Source organism: Ceratosolen solmsi, unplaced genomic scaffold (genome assembly GCF_000503995.2).
Source record: "Ceratosolen solmsi marchali unplaced genomic scaffold, CerSol_1.0 scaffold6, whole genome shotgun sequence".
NCBI classification, from domain to species: Eukaryota; Metazoa; Arthropoda; class Insecta; order Hymenoptera; family Agaonidae; genus Ceratosolen; species Ceratosolen solmsi.
In genome coordinates this window covers 15760793-15782999 of record NW_011948414.1, presented here as the reverse complement: position 1 = coordinate 15782999, position 22207 = coordinate 15760793, and the positions used below count along the sequence as shown (strand labels likewise).

The window sequence follows — 22207 nt, the reverse complement described above, 5'->3', positions numbered from 1 at the left end:
GCTCATAAAGATATTTTATTTTTCAATAAATAGTCATTTACTTTTAAATGTCGTTTTTATTTAGGCTATGTACAACACATACGTCATAATACGTGATTTTTCTTAAAACTAAATGTGTACTACTACTACTACCACCCCCGTCCAAAATGCGTCAAATTATTTTCGCTTCTGTTTCTTACTGTGCATTCGTTCCTCCTCTTCTTCGGCCAACTTTGAACGTCTTTGAATAATTGACAGCTGCTTATAAACATATTGTTTATGTAGGCGTGTGAATCTGTCGATGCAGCTGAAAATATCTTGACATGGCTGACCGAATGTGCATGTACGATTGCCTATATGATATGTTACAAATATTTTTTCTTTTTTATTTTCATTAATTTTTAGGAACATTTTGCGCAAAAAGCCGCGAGCAAGCAGGTGGAATATCAATTCGCTCGCGAGTTTTTGTCTTCGCTAGTTTCATGTCGCAACAATATTAATAATTATGGAAAAATGACAGTTATCGAAAGGTGACATTGATATAGACAATTGTTTGTTGGCTGGACAGATTTTCAAATATCACGAATGTATGAAAAGTGAATTGAACTCAATGGTTTCAAAAAAAAAGTTTACAAGCTAGTAAGTGATTGTAGGTAAGAATGAAAATATTCAATAGTAGGAAATAAAATTGAGCAAAACAATTGGTGAATGTAAATACGATAGAAGAAAAAAATGAAAGAAAAGATAAGAAAAATTTGTTATACTATACATACATATAAAGTTTCTATTTTTCACAATATTTAAGAAACAATTTATTTAACAATTGATAAATTATAAAATATACGTCCTGTAACTGGAAGTGAAGTTTATCTAACATTTAAAATTATAATTTCAACTTGTGTTGCAGTCGAATAGCTTAAACAAAATAAATAATCTATAATTTCCAAAGAGATAAAATAATAATTTCATCGTACACGAAGTCCATGGCTATATGTCGTAAAAATTGAGAAGACAGACAATGTCTGCTCCGTGAAATGATGTTTCATGATTGATGTACACTCAAGTTATTTGATTATATTAGTATTTTTGTTTTTCTCTTTTACAACAAAAGCACACAAATTAAAGTTTCCTTAACTGAACAATGCTCTTAATAGTATATGTTATAATATTTTAAAGGACATTGAAAAAGTCGCATACTCTAGAATATATCTGTTGATTATGCTATGTGTAACTATCACTTCGCGATCTCTCTAATCGTCATAATATTATGTCATAATATGTACATTGTATGTTTGCTTGTAATCTATCCCTTTTTATATGTGAATGCGAGCTGATATTATTTTTTTGTTTTTGTTTTTGTTTTTGTTGAAAATCGTTGTTAAGAAACTAATTAACAAAAGCCATTTTTCCTTATTAGCATAAGGATTAATCGTTTATATAAGTGTTAAATAAATTTCTTAACTAATATTTATAAAATTTTAGACTTTTATTTTCTATTCTCATTTCGTTTTACAGTAGCTGTTACTTTAAAGTTTTGCATTATGAGAAATCGAGACATGCATTAATTTTCTCAAAAGAATATTTTATAATTCTGGGGGTATGAATTTCAATATATTACTTAACTAATTCAATTAATTTATCTTTTATGTACATACAAAAGTACAGTATTGCTGATAATAAATATTAAAATAAATTATATACTTTGTTATTAGGTACATGTAGAAAATTTATACGGATATTTTCAATACTTAATTTTTACATATTAAAGCGGGTGTGATTATCATACATATTTTTCGTTTTTAAATCGTAAATCATAGAAATACTCAAAATTTATTTAAGAGGAAAATGATTTTTAATGAAAATAACATTTTCTATTTTATGTGCATAAACAAATCGTCAATTTCGTAAATTATATAATAAAACTAATTTCGATAAATATTATCATATTCTTGAAGTATGAAAATCATTTATAAAAGATAAAAACTGTAAATACATATTAATTTCGAAGATCAAATACGATGTTTAAAATTTTCTCTTTAATTATTATAATCTTAATTATTTTATTATAAAGAATGATCACAAACTGTGACTTATTAAAAAAATAAAAAAAAGAAAAAAAAAAAACAGCCATTACATAGTTTATGCCATTACACAATAATGAATAAATTTAAAGACATTAAATTTTTTTTTTTTTTTTTTTTTTTTTTTTTTTATAATATATTCTGAGGTAGTTCTCATAATAAAATAATATTTTCACAAATTTAGTAAACTATACTAAAATTTATTTCTACGATTAATATAAATTTGAAAAATTTAATAAGTCCAGCACATTTCCATAAAAAGACTATTTTTATTATGCTCTGCAAATCTTATAAGCAAAAATATAAATTTGATTAATTTTTTTATTAGAAACAGTTTAGAATAAAAATATAAATTCCATACAAAAACACTATTCTTATTACGTTTTGCTACGAATGCCTATTTCGTTATGAATGTGAATATTTCGTTTACGTTAGTCAACATGAGTACATATAATTAATTATTCGTGACTTTATCAAATTATTTACGAATAAAATATGTTGAACAATCCATCACAATATTATTAAGTAAATATAAAAAAATTACGTGAAATTTCATCATGATTTATTATCCGTAAATTATTCTACATCTTTATTTATACTTTGAAACCTAACATTATATTATTTGTCCTATGTTTTTACTTGCATAAGACTACTAATTCTTACGTATTTAACATTATACACATAAAAATGAAAGTATTAGACTTTTCAATTTTTAATACTTATACGAGTGTAAATTGATAAATTATTAAATATAAGATTTGCTTTTAAATTTAGATACTTATTATTACTAGAACAATAAATACTGTCAGTTTTAATTATTATATGCGATAATATATGTTAATTATATTTTTATTATTTAACCTTGTTCGATGATTTAAACATTATTACATTTCTACAATAGTTTTTAACGAATTTATGACTGGTGATATTTATTATTAAAATAACTTTGTAACAAAGTTACAATCATAAGCGTTCTTTATTTTATGTAATTATATCACATAATTATATATTTACTTCAATTTTTGCTTTACTTGTCGACAATAATAAAAAATTATTTTTATCTATACGTGACTTCAAAATGTATGAGTATTGAACATGAATATGCTTGTCGATATATTTCATTCTTTTATAAAAAATATGCAGTTCTAGAAATAACTATAGATTGAAACAAATTAACTCTACTTTCATTACGGTAACGTCCTTTACGAGAAAAAAAAAATTAAAACTAATTTCAAAAAGTGAGGAATAATTAACAATTATAATTTACATGAATAAGTATATTTTTATACAACAAAACAGAAATTAATAAAGAAAATAATTCATTTTGGAAATTAATCTTTCAAGGGATAAATTAATACAATTGTTAAAAATTTCATTTATATAATTTAAAGATTGTCTATCGCGTTCGAATGAATATATGGTGAATTTATTTATAATAAAAATTTAAGAAAGAACTTAAAAAGACAACAACAACAAAAAAACAAAAAGAAAAATAAAGGATAGCCTATTAATAATACGTAAATAGTTGAAATAATATGAATGAATCAATATGAAACACTTTATCTAATAAAGACTAACTAATAAAAGTCCTTGTCTCGATTTCTTATTCAACAATAACTTACAGATTTACTTCGCAATTCACGTATTACTCGACTTGTTGATGATTAGTAAACTTTCATTAACGTACTTTCTCGTCGAGGCGAAAAAAGGCGCTCAAGCCTCTTGGACACATTTATTTATGATTTTTCGATGACTTTACATCGATAAATGTTATATTTTTGACATTTCAGCCAGTTAATAATAATAATAATGATAATAATGATAATAATGATAATAATGATAATAATGTGATAATAATGATAATAGATGATGATGATGATGATGATGATGATGATGATGATGATGATGATGATGATGATGATGATGATGATGATGATGATGATAATGATGAAATACACTCGCGTAAAATAAATTAAAATATTTGGTAAAGTATATTACTTTTAAATTCTTTTTCATATTTTTCTTTTTATTATGACTAGATATCGACTAGTTCGCTCGCTTTCTTATCTCTTTGCATTATCTTCTGTTCATCATTTGACTTCTATGCATGATGGAACAATAAATTGTCATTTTCTTGTTGAAATCGCCGATCGATCAGTGCAGCAAAGTCTAGAAGTAAGTTGATTTACTCGTCAGCTGGGATTCGGTAATTAAATACCGAAAATTGAACGCTATCGGCGTTTCTCGCTGCATATCGCGATCATCCATGAAGCAGAGATTTCGGCTTCAGGGGCCTAAAATTATGTTTGGTATTGGAGCATTGGTGCTGCGAGATTTGGATGATGGGCAGTATTCATCCTCAATGCAGAAATACTTTTATTGTACCATTCGTCCTCGGCTGACATTCCTGTAACACATACGTCTTTGCGTTTTACGAATGTTAAAATATCTTCAATTGAATTTATATAAGAATGATGATTGTATAATTTTCATGAATGTACAATACAAATAGATTTAACGATTTCTAGAACTCTGACATATAACTTTAATACTTATTTAGTAGTGAGAAATGATCCTGAAAAATGATCAATATCATTAATTTTTTCTTCTGACACTACTGACTCTTATATTACTTTTCATTAAAATATCAAATATCTTTTTAACGATTTGGAAAATTATAAAATGTAAAAAGCTGAAGTCGTAGATGTTTATGTAAAGTCCAAGGATTTATAGAATGATAATTGCGCGAAATTAAAAGCTCGATTATTCATTCGCATCGTCATTTTGTTATCACTTGCTATTTGATAATCATACTGTTCGATTGCAACGGATTATCAAAGAGAAAATTATTTGAGATGAATTCACAATAAGGCAAATAAGCAATATTTAAAGTAAATAATTTCAACATTCGTTTTAACATCTTGCATAATCTTAAAATTACAATCTTGGCGTTATACTAATTTAGAAAGTTAAATGAAAGCGTAAGTACGCTACATAAACTTACATTACTTTCAGATGAATCGAATAAATATAATTTCCATTTTAATTTTCGATTAAGTTTATAAATTCATTGCAAATGACTATATAATTAATATTAATAAAATTAGCACAAAATCTATGAAAACTATAATCAAGAAATACGTATATACGTCTATATATAAATAATACCCAAAGTCATATAATTTTAACAAAATGTATATTAAAATATTTAATTGCACGTCACGTAAATATTGTCGATAAAAGTTATTTATATAAAACTACGATATAATTAATCAACTATAATGCTGGTATCTCTTAATAGTTAAATGGCAAAGTGTGGGAGTAAATGGATAAGGAACCATATTTTAGGAAAATTGGCAACTATTTGCGAATAGTCTTAATTTGATTTAAATGCGATATTCCATTCTACAACGGAAATTATGTAAGACGTTGCTACAACGGAAATGGATCGTCTTGGAAAGACGTGAGTGGAACGTCTGGCTGTCGCCGCCATTCGTTACACACCTACGACCGACCGACCGTTAGAAAAGATGAAAACACGTAAAGCAAATAAGGTAGATTTATGAATTTCCTGCATTACTATTAAAAAGGAAAAAGATAGAAAAAAAAAGATTGAAATATTATTTAAATATTTGTAAAATATAACGTTTGTATATTTATAAGCTTTAACAAATATATATATTTGTAAACTTTATATCTTTCATGATTACATACATAACGTACGATGAAAAGTTATTTTTTAAGAATAAACATTAATTATCAATTTTACAAGAGAAAAAAGATTTTTTCAAATAAGTATTTATGACGACAGTTATTTAATTAGAAGTTTTCCCTTAACAAATTACGTTTTAAAATTGATAGATGCAATTCATAAAGAATCATTCATTAAACTAATGTTTATATATATATATTTCTAGATTAAATTGTAAATTAAGAAAGAAATCGAATTAAATGTAACAATTAAAAGATTTAATATTAAAAACCATTTAATAATTATAGATAAAAAAGAATATGTAAAAACAAAAACAAAAAATGATAAAAATCTTATTTCAATTGATTTCGGACGTAAAATGAAAATTTTACTGTGAGATACAATTATTATTATATAGATAAATCATAATTACGATTATATAATTATACTGAAATTAATAGTGGTTTGATATTAATAGAATAGGAAATGTAAGATATTTTTAAAAGATTGAGTGCAATAAAGATAATATTGTTATGTTTAAAAAGTAAAGTAATATTTATTAATTCATGTATTGTAAATATAAATATTAATGTCGATACTTCGCAATGATTACAAAATGCTAATTTAACAGTAATACCTGTGTATTATTTAAATATTTGATAAAAGAATGATCGTTCCATTTATTATTGTTTATAATTTATTATCGTTTATTATCATTTATAATCATTTATATGGTTTTTGGAAGAAAGAGTGAAAATGAATTAATTTATTATTTGGTACAATGAAATAATTTGTGTGATAATTTCAATCAGTTTTAAATTTTGTAATTATATTGAATATTAATTGTCTATATTATAATTATAAATTTATTTCAAATCTAATGTGAAAGAAAATAAATTTTATTTATTTTAAATTCAATTTAAAAAATCAATTTTTATGGTATATCTATGAAGCCTTGGAATAATGAAGATTAATTTGTATCAGTAAATATTATGAATATTTTCTATTATTTAACATTTTGTAATTAACGTAATTGACATTATGTAACATTTTAATTGAAAGTTTACTTTCCAATTTGGCGATTGTGATTTTACTTATTCGATCTTTGAAAGGACACGAACCGAATTATACAAGTTAAACATGCAAATATATATTATGCATTTATTCATAATTAGTGAAATACTTTTCAAACAAATGTCAAACAGTTTTAATATAAGAAATTAAGTGATACTTACCCATGGCATCTTGTCGCATACCAGCGACAGCCGACATATTTGATGCAGAATGCGACATAGAAAATGGTTGAGTCATACTTGGATAAGACGTTGTTCCCATCTAATACATATAAAAAGCATAATTTTAATGCTCTAAATACTTAAAAACCAATATTCCTCATTTAATTTTAAAATTAATGTATAAATTATATTATGAATAATATTACGTAACAAAATCATTTATATTCCTTAAAAAAAGGTATTTTTAATTTCGACTTTAGGTTCGATTGCGTCATCAAATTATTAGTATTTGTAAATCTATTTGAGCATTGTCTTATTATATTTAAATTTATTGATTTACTTTTATTTATTATATGCCTTAAATTAAAACCTTTGTCTAAATATATTGTACATAATAATGAATGAATTTAAGTAATGTAAGTAACGTATTATACAACTATAGCATATATATCTTAAAAATATAATTATTAAATTTCCAATATAATTGATTTAATGATTATTTACGTTAATATATATATATAGTTTTGTCATGCCATATTTATATAAATTAATCAAGTAAATTAAATAAATCGTATGGAATATTAATAATTGATGAAGTAAATTCTTTTATACGATTTTTCGTAATATTCTTGATAAAATTTAATGGGAACTACGAGTATAAATTTCAAGCTCTAAGAATCTTTTTTAACGTTTCATTTGAATTATTAATTTAGTAAAATAATGTGTTTAAAATGATAAAAATAGTATTATGATTTTTAATATATTTTTAATGCCATAGTAATAATTATATATATTTTATAATTATTTATTGTTTAATGAATGCTTATAATTGTATATAATATAGAATATATATTTATGTAGGACGTGAGTATGAAAAAATTATTATGCGATTTAAAGATGTAGTTTTAGTAGGTATAGGAATAGTTTTATTTCTCATTCTTTATTAATCCAAATTGATGACTTAAGAATCTGTAGCCATATATTTGTGAAGATCCGTAAAAATGAAATTTTGATTATGTTTTAGTTATACATGTATATATATATATATATATAAATTTAATAATACTTCAATTAAATATAGATCTGAGCAAAAATAAATGTCTTACTTTTAGACGGTTGTTATTGGCAATGCAAAAATAACAATAAAATCTTTGGTTAAATAATAAAAGTTTAAGTGATATTGTGTATTTAAGTAATATTATACCTTGTCTTACTTTTTATTTATTTATTTATTTTTTTTTTTTTTTTTTTTTTTTTTTTTTTTTTTTTTTTTTTTTTTTTTTTTTTTTTAATTACATGCGATAAATTGCTAATATACTAAATAATCTACTTGCTTGTAGCACATTTAATTACATCGCAAGAGAAAGCGAGCGAAAGAAGCGAATGAACGAATGGAACAGGACGAGATGAAAATCCAGTCCAGTCTGCTCTCTAATTTGATATCTACCTCGGTTGAAATCATTAATGGGAAACGCATCGAATTCATTTGACCGTACTCCTGTATTTCCGTACTAACCTTTAATATACCGGATTTCTCTGGGTTGCGACTTGGTGCGTCGTCCCTGTGCTTCTGCTAAATATACTAATATGCGAGAGTTTAATTCGATAATCGAATCGCAATTGAAACATAATTCAAACACGACCAAAATAAAAATTTTACAAAATAGATTTAATTACCACAATGTATGCAGCATCTCTTTAAATGAACTAACTTTTCGCGCAAACATGAAAAATTTCTATACTTTATTAACTATCTTTTATTCGCTTATATAATCGCAAATTATAACAATATCATATTTTTCGTAAATAAATAATCAAATATTGCATGATATTATAGATATAGATTATAAGTATATGAAGAAATTATGAAGAAGTATAAGGAAATTTTATGAGAATAAAATCATTTATATGGCACAAAAATAGCTAGTCATTACTTTCAATTTTGCAAATACAAGTAACATGTCTTAAATGTAAAAAACCTATGTTCAAAATATGTAAAATTAAAATTACTGATTGTACGATAATCGAGTATTTGTAAACAATTGAAAGCCATAATATATGTGTATATATATATATATATATATATATATATATATAGAATATTACAGATATAATAGAAAATTTCAGGAAAAAGTTATAAGAGTTTAAGTTAAATATGAGAGGTGAAAATGATAATCTTCAAACAGTAATAAGTAAAAAAATTATTTACCAAGTAAATTTAGTGATAAAGTTGTGTATCTGAAAACTTGAACGAACGATGTCTTTTACGTATCGTTAAAACTTTATTTTTTTTACGTCTACCCAATTTATTCTACATTATTATATTATTAATTGCAAACCTTGTTAATTGTAAGAATTACATGCAAAATTTTTTGTACTCAATACCGAATTGTTTTTAACAAAAATACTTATTTTATAATACATTCCTTTCAGTTGAGTTTTTTCATTCCTATTCGTGCATAAAGTTAATCAAACCTACATACTAAATACATTTAGTAATTTTTATAATACAGAAAATTATCTTAATAGTCTTAAATTATTTTTACAATGTATAACGAATACAACAAAATAAAAATAATAAAAGAAAATTCATTTCTCTATTAATAACACAATCAATAAAAATAAAATTATTGATTTATTTTGGAATTGTGCGTTTTTTAAGAGATAAGTAATTATTTAATATAGTTATTTATATTTAATTTAGTTTAATTTAACATTCAATGTAATATAAATAATGTAGTTTGAAAAAGAAAGAAAATTAAATAATTAGCTCTACAAAACTTGGTAGCTCATTGATTTTTTATTAAAATCATTTAATTGTTGCTAAGGAATTAATTACAAAAAAATATTTTTAAATGAATTTAATATTATGTAACAAACAAGAATAATTCTTTAGAATTTATGTTTTAAGAAAATAATTTTATGTTTATATTCTAAATTACATTTTAGATAAACATAATCTGAATATTATATTATATAAATAATAATACATTCATAATTATTAAAAATTATTATTTTGAGGGTAAATAAATTATTACCGAAGTAAACTATTTTAAGACTCAATAGAGAAATAAAGGAATTTATATATATATATATATATATATATATATAATATTCTATAAAATAAAAGACATATGATATTGTAAAAAAATATCTTTACTTACTATTATTATGAATTAATAAATAATTAAAATGATTAGTAAATATTTTATTCGAATTGTTAGATAATATTTGTATACGTTTAAACTTGAGCCAAGTATAATTAGGAAATGAATGCAACTATATGTTCAACTGGATTGAAATTTATTATTTCTATAAAAGTTTATTATTACTCGTCGATAAAGTAAGCTGAAAAGATAATTCAATGCAAAATATTTACCTGTGGATAACGATTTATTCCATTTATGCTATTGTGCGGGTGTGGATATGGTTGGTAGCCTCTACTAGCACCAGGATAAATATTTCTCATCATTGCACCTTGACAAGCTGGAATCGGTGCAAGTGCTTTTTGCAATTGTTTTTCCTGTTTTCGATATTTAGCCCTTCTATTTTGAAACCAGACCTATTAAAACATTACCTAAATTATTTGTTTATTCTAATTATTTATCGAACTATTAATAGAAATACAACATAATTTTCTTCAACATAAAGATATAAATAATAAATTTATTGTACAGTATATTTTATTACATATATATATATATATATATATATATATATATATAACTAAATAGGTACCACATCTTATTTTATATTAATACGAATGATATAACAGATTTTAGTTTTAGATTTTGTACATAATTCCTACGTAGATGGCTAAAATTAATTTTTATATAATAATAATATTATAATAAACGTGATAAATAAAAAATATATAAAAATAAAGAAATTTTTATGTATATTAATTAAGTTATATATATATATAGATATAAGAAATTGTTAAAGTTTATTGTAATTTGAATCTATTATAGATAGAGTGAAATGTCTAGTATATAATTTATATTAATATCATTCATTTATTAAAAATCAAGTTAGAAAATTACAGATTAACAAGATCAAGTTATTAAAAATAAAGAACTGCTTTAGTTTAGAGATTATTTGTTGTTCGAATACTGCATACTGAATACTGAATTTTCTGAATAATCTACTTAAAGCGCTAATTAAAGGGGAATAAAAAAAATCAAAGATGACAATAAATTTACACGATGCGGAGTGCAAATTTTACACAGACATATTCGTTTCATTTACAATAATAATAACAATAATAATAACAACAGCAATAATAATGATATTAACAATAAGAATAATAATAAAAGTAATAGAAATAGCAATAATATTGAGGTCATTGCATATTAAGGCATTTTCACGAATGAGATGGCGTTGAAAAGATCCATCGCCATTTTGCATTTGGAGATTTCCATTGTTTCGCATAGGGATTAACGAGCTCCTATTAGGGTTGGTCGAGGCGTAGTTCTTGTTGCCTCTCTTTGTTCTTCATTCGCGCAGATACACTTATGCGCATCCACGCGCGTTTCATTTTGTCTCTTTCTACGCGTTTCCCTTGTTGTTGAAAATGTGAGCGAGTAAAACTTGGGGATGAGGCTTTTGGCAAGGGTGGTTCCCATGCCTCTCATCCCTCCCAATTCTCCCAGAAGGCAATATTACAGAGAATCTGAGCTGACGATTGGCCGACGGCGCAAGCTTGTCGTTGCTGGGCTTCGTTCATTGGCCAACGCGTTTTATCGACATTCCACCCATCTCGTCGTGGAAGATACGTGCAGAGTTGGTGAGTGAGTGAGTGAGCGAGAGTGAGAGAAGAGAGAATAAGCCAGAGAGAGAGAGAGAGAGAGAGAGAGAGAGAGAGAGAGAAACAGAGACAGACAGAATTAAAGCATCAGAATGAAGTATACTACTCTTTGCTCTCTGGTGTCAAGGGGAACGAAATGGCCTTTACTGCACAACGTGACTGATACCAACGCATTTCAGGACTGCGGCTCACTTGTAACTTTGTAATACCGTTATAAATAGATGACACGTTAATATTTAAAACATTAACTTCAATATAATAAATCATTTGTATCTAATAAATGATGGCATTGCTACCGCTTCGTTACATTATCTTTTACATTTTGTATTTTATGTCAATCTTATCGCATACCTTATATTTTATTACAAAATTCAAAAGCTATATTTGATGAGATTTAAAATGATTTTCTAACCTACAAATTGTTTCTTCTCTCTGATATATTTATTCATCTTAGATACTCGAACTTAACGTATTCACTTGATAGACAGATTTCATTATTAAAAGAATTTATTTTAAAGCAACAAATGATACCCATGGTTATATAATTAATCGATAAAATGATCTTATAATATTCTATGCAAATAATTATATTTGTTAAAGAAAATTAATTAAGATAAATAATAAGAGTAAAATCAAATAAATATCAATTCTACTTTCTAAATAAGCATAAGATAATAGATAGAATTTAAACTAATTTATACAAATATATAAATTTTAAATGGCACAAAATATCGAAAGTAATTTTTGTCAATATAATGAGGTCAGTATATTCAAATCATCAGTTTCATTTATTTTGCATTGAATCAATAATAATAATAAATAATAATTAATAAATAATAATAACAACAAAAAATAATGATATGACGCTGTATATTTTAGAATTCAAGCCATATTGGAATCGTATAATAATATAATAATCATCTATGTATATAATTCGAAATGTGTATGTATAATTTTTACATATAATCTATATCTACATATAAACATTATATTTAAAATTCTTAAATGAAATTACGCGTTTAATCAATCCAGTCGATTAAAAAAGAAAATCATTCTTAGAGAAATTTCGCGGACAAATTTATCAAATGAAAACATTATAAATCATTGATGTAAATAATCGTAGTTGAAATTAATTATATATAATATATAATTATAATTTTTACCTATTCATTAATTAATAGAAATGTTATTTTGAAACATATAATTTGAATTTTATGCTGCTTTCTCTATTTTATAATTTTGTGTGTGTGTGTGTGTGTGTGTGTGTGTGTCGTGTCGTATAATGATAATTTTTTATTATCCTTTTACATTTAATTTTTTATAATTTATTTCCATGTAAATGAAATTGTTATTTCCTTTATACTGCATACTAACTTTACAATAAATATTCATATGAAAATTAAAATACATTTTGTAACTTGATAATAAATATTCTACGTTTCTATTATATGTCATGCGTGTAAATTGTTTTAGTTTTATTTCTAAATTTTATTTTCAATTTTGTAAAGTTTTGTTTTTTCATACTTTAAAATATGCGGATCTTCATCTGTATTAATGAAGAGTTAATTATTATAATTTACGTCTGATGTTCCAATTTATACAATTTTTATTTCAAATATAAATTATAATTCATATTCCTGATGTGTATATATTTCATTCTCATTACTGATAATTATTATCACTTTTAATGTAATAACGTATTGATAATTATAAATCTTATCAATTCTTGAATATATCTATGCAGTTTTTTAAAATTTCTTAAAATTCATTATTAAGAATTTAGATTTGTATATTTTTCAATTATTTGTATTTTTATATTGTTAAGTTAAAAATTAAAAATCCTTTATGTTTTATAAATTTTTATGCCTTTAATGAATCGCATCTTATTTATTAATATCTTATACAGTTACAATTGTAATTATGCTGCAGCTTTCTAAGTATTATCGTGAAAATATTTCTTCAAAGATTACTGAAATTCAATATTCATCTATATTCTATGATATTTCTATGAAATGGTAATTAAAATGAACTTGCCATCTGCCAAATAAAACAAATACTTTTTCAATTTCATTGAAATGTAAAAAAATGATTGTTAGCAGCAATAATTGGATGTATAAGTAACATAAGGAGAAATATTTTTGTTTAAATCTAATATGACAGCAATAAGCTATGATCAATGTGAAGAATTTCTGCAAAATGTGTTAGCAAGAAATTAGTGCATTTGAGAATTGGGGTGAATTTCGCTTAAAGTATGCAAAGCTTCGAATAACGATAAAACAGGATATTATCGCGTTATAATGGAGGAGATGCGTTATCGTGTATATAATGGTCGGTAAGAAAAGTCGTGCGTATCGATAACGTCGAGCAAATTAACAATGGAATAAAATTGAAATGCAAAGGTTTCTTTTTATCTTATCTTTTTTTTTTTTTATTTTTATTTTATTTTATTTTATTTATTTATTTATTTATTTTTTTTTTTTCACAAATGTTCAAGGACGAAGCTGCGAGAGAGATAGATGGGAGAATCGGCACGCTCGAGCGCGCGGATGCAAGCCTGAAATGCTTCAGATCTATCGAGGGTGGAGAGAAAATTGAATTTAAAATGGCGGCTCAGATATAATGGTAGCCTCCGGTAGATAGGCTCATCGCGACAAGGGTCAGGTTCGACACGTCTCAAGTTTGCCGCCCTCGGAGCAGTCAAGCTTGGCCCCAGTTCCCCGCTATTCGGCCGACCCTCACAGACGCGCCCAACCGACTAGATATAGAATACTTCGAGCCATGTTGTTAACACTGAGGGTGTATAGATGCTAGAGCCTCGAACTTTCCTTTCCCTTGCTTATCTCCATTGAACTGTCCACGCGATCTACTCCACCCGTCTCACCCACTCGAGACCCTCAACCAAACTTAACCGTCTTTCGGATTGGATATTAGAACGCACCGACGCCACGGTCGAACCTCTTCCAAGACTTACCGCTGCTGTCTTGGTAGAAATATTAAATTGCTTTTAAGGATACCGCATTATACTTTCTCTGTGCTTTATCACGTACGCGTTAAGATTCTCCATTTAAATTTGAGACATTTCCCGTACTTTCTACACGCACTTTCTACGTTCTTCTTTATTATCCAGCAATGCTTTTAATATAGTCTTTATGACTACCCAATTATTTCTCTATCATTGCATTGACAAGTATAATTAACAGTAATTAATCGATTATATATTTTATTATATATATATATATATATATATATATATATATAGTTTATATTTCGTGCAATATATAAGAGAGTATAATAATTCTCGTAGATTTCATTAGATAATAATAGAATTTACTCTTGTAGAATTCGTTAAACAGCATTAAAGCTCATTAATTTACGAGGATATAATGGTAAAAAAAAAAAAAAAAAAGTAATATACCGGCACTGATTAAACATAAGAATTTCTTTAAGCTAATTAAATGCAAAATTGCAAATTTAAATAAAAAAAAATGTATTAAATTACGCTAATAATCGTTGCTATAAGTTTTAGAATATTGTAAGAAATAAGAAAACTTTCACTAAAGACCTTCATTAATCGATATGTATTTTATTTTATTTATGCTTTTAATAAAATTATTTTTATAAATAATGACGTTACATATCATTTAACTCTAATCTTAATGGCTTTAAAAGTGCATCGTAATAATCTTTACACTCACCAATAAATTGTTTATGCCATTAATCTGTAAATTATCATGTCATTGCGTGGCGTGTAATTTCGAATTATAATAATTTTTATCCAAATATTTTTCTACAGTGTATATTAAATTATGTGAACATAAATTTTTGTAACGATTCAATGAAATTAAACGTTCGATAAATTTTAGTATTTAGACAATTTGTTACATATACAAAGCCATTACATTCATCATTGGAAATAGTTAATTTGAATGAACTTACTAATACTATTACTATTATATATGAACTATTATTATTATTGAATCGAAATTTTAAATAATTGCATTACTCGATTACGCTATTTATTACATCATATATTGAAATGCTATTACTACTCGATTACTGCTGGTAAAGCATTCTGCTGGCAAAGAAAAAAATTCAGGAATATAGTTGATATCCTTGAGAATTATTTAAATTTGTATCTCTGATTATCTATAATAGCATTATATTGAATAAATAAATACTCATATCCTTGTTATTTTAGCAATTAAGGAAGTTGTTTGATTCTGTATTTAGAATTACCTTTAATGATAATAAATTTCTTAATATTTTTATATGAACAAATTAATATATAGCCTATTATAGTATATTCATTCGATTCATTTCATTATTTCATATATTTCTCTTAATTCATAATATTACGTTGAAGAAGAAACAGGAAAAATATCTTTATTTGAATGGGAACTGAATATATCTAGCTATCCTTCTTTGGTAAGCTTTTTCACCGTGAATTTATTGACTCTTACACTACGCTTATTTAATCAAATCATCATTATATCATAATCATATCATGAAATTGGAAACTCTTCGATATGTAGCTTATGTTTATCAAATTCGACATTTTACCAAAAACAGATGGTATTTCTTATTTAACAAACTTTCAAAATTTTATCATAATCATAAAATTTCAAAATTTAATGAAATTAATTACTATGAAGTAAGATATATAAATAAATAAATATATATAATTCTTACACGTAATTTTAAACGTTTATTTTGAAAATTCACAAAACTAAATATAAAATATTCTCTTTCCAAATATATGTATTTTTAATATATTCACAAGATAATTATTTTAGTAGATTTCTAGTATATTTTGAAATAGTTATTCATAAATTTAATTTAGTAGCTCTTTTAGATGTTAGTATATCTAGATGTTATTTTGATTGTAAAAACTATTTTCTTTTATTAATATTTTATTTTTTTATACTTTTTAATATTTCTATTTACATATATAAACAATAATACTATGAAACAATAATTCAATGCAATAAGTTTGCATATTATTTCAAAAACGAATAATTAAATTACTCATTCGAATATATCAGATAATATTTAATGAACTTATGATGTAAGAAAGTACTATTACTAGTATCTAAGAACTTCATTCTCGAACTTTAGTTCTCATATTTCAATTTATGAATATCTTTCTTAACTGAATAATAAATTTTATGTAGAAATCTATTAAACGATAAGTTTTCTTCTCATCAATCGGATTAACAATCATAAAAAAAATCATATAATATATATGTATATATAAATTATAAATTGATATATTTTGAAAAAACTGTTGATATTTAGCAGTTGAAGAATCATTTTCGTAAAAAATTTAACTATATAGATATATAAAAAATAATGTTTCTTTAGTAATAAAAATTATTCATAAATAACTTAATATTTTAATAAAATATAATATTATAAAATACAAAAAATAACTAGAATTTTTAATAACTTCCTTATCTAACACGCAATAATTAACAATTTTTATTTAAAATTAATTTTTATTACCATTGAATAATTAATACAGAAAGTAAATAGTGAGTTAATAGAAAAACGTTTTATCTTAATTTAATTTAAATTAATTTATTTACTCATTATTTTTATTAATTGTTAATACGGATTTGATAAAAGATAATCTAATATAAACATTCTAAATAACGCCAGATAAATAAATATTGCATAAAAATTTATGATATAATACTTGGTATAAGAAAGGAATGTAGCATTTTAATAGAAATATAACTGAATTCCAAAAGTTTTAATATGAATTCCGATTCATTTTTCACAATGAATTTTCTAATAGAAGCATTAATTCTAAATAGCCCCTTTATTACATTGTTAATAAAAATTAATTTTAGCATGAATATTAATAATAATTACGATCATAAATTTTTATAGATTAAAAATATTAATAATTATAAATATTTATAAATATATATATATAGAAAATATGTATAAGGGAAATTCTACATAAATGCATTTCATCCTGGATCCTTAGCAATTAACATTTATCGTCATTATATTATTACATTATTGAAAAAAAAAAAGCGCGAATAAGCTATGTATTAATAAAATATTATATGTATCAATGAAAACCAATTGTTTAAATATTCGTGCTGAATTTTTTATCGTCAACATTAAAATACATAGGAAAATTCATATTATTTCTTAGCAATGAATTTAAATTGTATAATATATTGAATATACGTAAAAACGTTTACGATTTTGATAAATAGATTTTTTTAATGAAATAAAATTGAACAATTCGATAAATCGATTAAGTATTAGTATGCTTTAGAATTATAAACATATGATTCTAAATGCATATTATAGCAGCAGGATATTTTTATATTTTATTTTAATCGCAATATGTAAAACACTTATCGTATATTTATTTAAATGGTGACGATTAAATAAACGCTAATTTTAATAAACAGGAATATTAAGATAAATTACTTATATTAAATATAATGATGGAGAAAAATAAATAATTCCAATACAATACAGAGATGAGAGAAGATATTAATTGAGTCATAATAATATAATAAAATTCAATATAATTGATATTAATAAAAGATAATGATACCATATAATATAAAATAAAATGTTCAAATATTATTTAAATATTTATTTACCTGATGATAAACATTAAAATATTATAATACGATTAATTAAGATTGAAATAATTAGAGAAAATATATTGTTATATATATATATATATTTTTTTTTGTGTTGTTGTTATTGTTGTTGAAAATGTCAAATAATTGTTTTGAATATATATATATATATATATATATATATAAATATATATTAAAAAACAGATTAAAATGTCTTGTTACGTAAAAATGTGTTTTAATAAATTTGCTCTTCATTGCTCTTTCTTTTTGACTTACGAAAATTAATATAATATATATATATATATATATATATATATATATATATATATGTGTTTCAGTGATGGATTGAATAGAATTATCTTAATAATAATAATAATGGAAACGTACCTGAATTCTTGCTTCGTTCAGTTTCGTACTTCTCGCCAATTCCTCTCTACAATAAATGTCGGGGTAGTGTGATTTAGCAAATGCCGATTCCAGCTCGGCAAGTTGTTCCTAAAAGCATAGAATTAATATCGTAAAAAGCTTTCGTGGTCACGAGCTCGGTATAGTCATTATTTCGTAGGAGCTGGCATATTAGAGAAAAATGAGAAAGTCTGATGCTGAATAAACCAACCTGCGTAAAAGTCGTCCTATGTCGACGTCGCGCGGGCGTCGGGCAGCTTGCGGTTGTTGGCGTGTGGCCAATGTGTGGGCTCGAAGCACATGGTTCTGGTTTTAATTTTTTAAAAGCACCTTCCGCCCCTGAAAACCACGAGCAATCCCTTACCGACAAATCCTTTAAAAATCATATACTTCAAGTTTTTGTCTGCTTTTGCATTATTATTATTATTATTATTATTATTATTATTGTTATTATTATTTATTGATATTTTGGCTATGACATGTTTTTGTCCATAACTATTTAATGATTATCTTTTTATTTTCATAGCTTTTTTTTTTTATAAGACAGTGTTGTTATTGACAATAAATTATTTCCTCGATAATAAAGTTTAGACAGATTTTCGTATATATAAATAATGTATTTTTCTCGTACACTTCGAGTACGAAATGTTGAAAAATAATTTGATTTGAATTAACATAAAGATTCGAATTAATTTTTATAATAAATGGTCCTTTAATATTTGAAATAGAATGGTGGATTGACGAAGGGAATTTTGTCTTTAATTTTGTATTTAATAATTCAATTTTTACATTGTTTACCGTGTTTTTAGCATAATTTTCTCTAATAGTAATAAAGAATTATTGAAAAATATGTATAAAATACTTTTAAAATCATTCCTATACTTTTTTCCTTCAATGATCATTATATTTTCATAAATTTAATATGTTTTTTTTTTTTAATGCGTAAACTTTATTTTATCGAAATAATTCGGTTTCTAGATTATTAATTTTCGTCCATTTTTTGTTCTATATAATTTTCGATTTAATTTCATATACGAATCCAACGAAATAAAGATCACAACTTTATAAATATATATATATATATATATATATATATATATATTTATTTATTTTAACAATTTTTGTTGTCATTAGAGCTACATATTACGAATTAATTGTTTGGAATTCTAATAGAATATTTATACCCTACTTTTCGTAATTTTGATAGTTGAGTTGGTAAATATCTATTTTTTTTTTTTTTTTTTTTTTTAATATTTATAAGAAACGATCGAAGCTTTATCTTATTTAGTTTACAATTGCAAATTGTTAATTTAGAAAAATAGAATTAAAATTATTAGTTGACATTGTTAGTGGCTTATCGCATAAGTTCTCCATCGTTGAATATCTTCCCTTAATTGTCAATGATTGAATGACATTAAAAATGAACTTTTGCGTAAAGTACATTGCCGCTCTTCGAAAGTAACAACGACATTGGATTTGTTAATTGGCAATACAACGGCAAATATAACGACGTCATCATAAAGCCAATGCCTTGAAGTACAATAGATATTATAATTACAAGATGTGCTTGTATAACTCCCAAGACTTGCACAATAATTCGTAGGTTGCAGTTAAAGTGCAGTCGCTAGATGCTAACCGTGTTCAAGCTCAAGACCCTTGCAATATGCTAACTCGGTTAGAGCGTTAATGACCTAATCATGTTACATGCTGATTCAATGTTTCGAGGATGAATGCTGTCCACTTTACATACCTTGCCCACTAACCCATAGCAGCACAGCCCGTCGTAACTCGGTCAAGTTCGATCTCCTACTGTCTATCTCCTGACATTTAATTAACTAAAGATCTTTTAATGAGGCTACTTCGAATTCAGCTTGTTAATTACCTTTGCCAATCAACAGTTCCAATTGATGTCTAACAGTTGCTTTTGATATTTCAGATTTTTATGAGGGACAATATGTGCAAGAAATTTGATAAAGGATTATGCCAAAGCTCAGCTTGATTTTGTAGAACTTAGTCGAAAGGTTTAAGAGAATTTTATTATCTCATGGCTTACGGTTTAATTTTAGCAATGATTTTTCATTTTTAAGAAAGATTTCCTCACCATATCGTTTCATGGAATATTATAAAAAAAAATTCTTTTAAATGTTTAAAAAAAAATGTTTAAAAAAAAAAAAAAAAAAAAAAAAAAAAAAAATCACCCGATTATTAACCTGGATTTTACTAATTAAGGAAATTAGGATGATATATTTATCAACTCAAGCTTTATAATTATTTTGGGTAATATATTTATGTGGTGATGTATTTATAACTTGCCCAGTCGATTTTATCAACATTCATATTTTTTGTAGAATGTTTCGTAGAGTTTCGTGATTGTCCGTACTTGCTGGCTATCATTGCTTCTCTCTTATTATCTTATTACACATACATGTCTTTCATTTCTGTATGCCTTAAGTTCATATATCATCATACTACCGAGCGACGCGACATTTAATTCAAATTTAATTAATTGACAAGCTTAATTATTCCAGTTGATTTGTTTGTCTAATATTAATAAAACACCTGCTGACCGTTCGATTTATCAAGATCATTAGACCACCTAATGACAATAACTATTACCAATTGTCCGAGATTTATGATTCTTTCATTGACAAATTATTGTTCCATTGCCAGCCAATCTCCACTCTCTCATAAGTTTTTGTAGAAATTTAGAAAAGGTATTTTGCGATACCAAATTCTTTTTGAGTTATCGATGGCCATTCATGCTTAGATTTGTTTGATTATAAAGAAAGAGCACTTGTTTTCCCATTTATAGATTAATCCATCTCAAATATCTAAGTTAATTCAATTAACTAAAGTTCAATCCATTATGAAACTGGAAACACCATGAGGCAATGTACACTTCATTAATTCATTAATACATATTTCAACTGAAATATATTTTTCTATCCAATATTAAATTAAGACATATTCTTATATTCTTTTAATATAATAAAACTATTTTAATTCTTATTATTTTAATTTACTAGTGCATATATATATATATATATATATATATATAAGTGACAATTTTCCTCACTCATTATTTTATGATTCGTAAATTATTGTTCCTGTATCGACGATGAATCGATATTATTTCATTCCATAACTAACTTTTTACGTTAATGTATTATTATTTTTAAAATATTCTTATAAATTGACGAAAAATTGAAGAAAAAAACAAAGCTTTTTACTTGTATTTCTTATGCTTTTTTTAATAACTTAAAAATTATTATAGTTTTTGAATTATTGTATATTATTAATGATAAGTTATTCTTTGCAAAGATGTAATGTTGTAATAATAATTGCAATAATTATATAATCAAATATAGAGATAACGGATTTTTTTTTTTTTTTTTGTT

At 24.5% G+C, this 22207-nt stretch overlaps 1 protein-coding gene across 1 annotated transcript in view; it reads right to left on the bottom strand.

Annotated features, from left to right (window-relative positions):
* Positions 1–4120: 4120 nt before the first annotated feature.
* Positions 4121–22207, bottom strand: part of LOC105368266 (homeobox protein prophet of Pit-1) — a 22521-nt gene continuing 4434 nt past the window's right edge. Inside the window, exons 2-6 of the mRNA XM_011507246.1 lie at positions 19021–19148; positions 18792–18899; positions 10366–10548; positions 6987–7086; positions 4121–4467 (exon numbers count right to left, since the gene is read on the bottom strand). Of these exons, the coding sequence (XP_011505548.1) occupies positions 4361–4467; positions 6987–7086; positions 10366–10548; positions 18792–18899; positions 19021–19148 (626 nt within the window). The 3' untranslated portion in view covers positions 4121–4360. The remainder of the gene's footprint in view (positions 4468–6986; positions 7087–10365; positions 10549–18791; positions 18900–19020; positions 19149–22207) is intronic.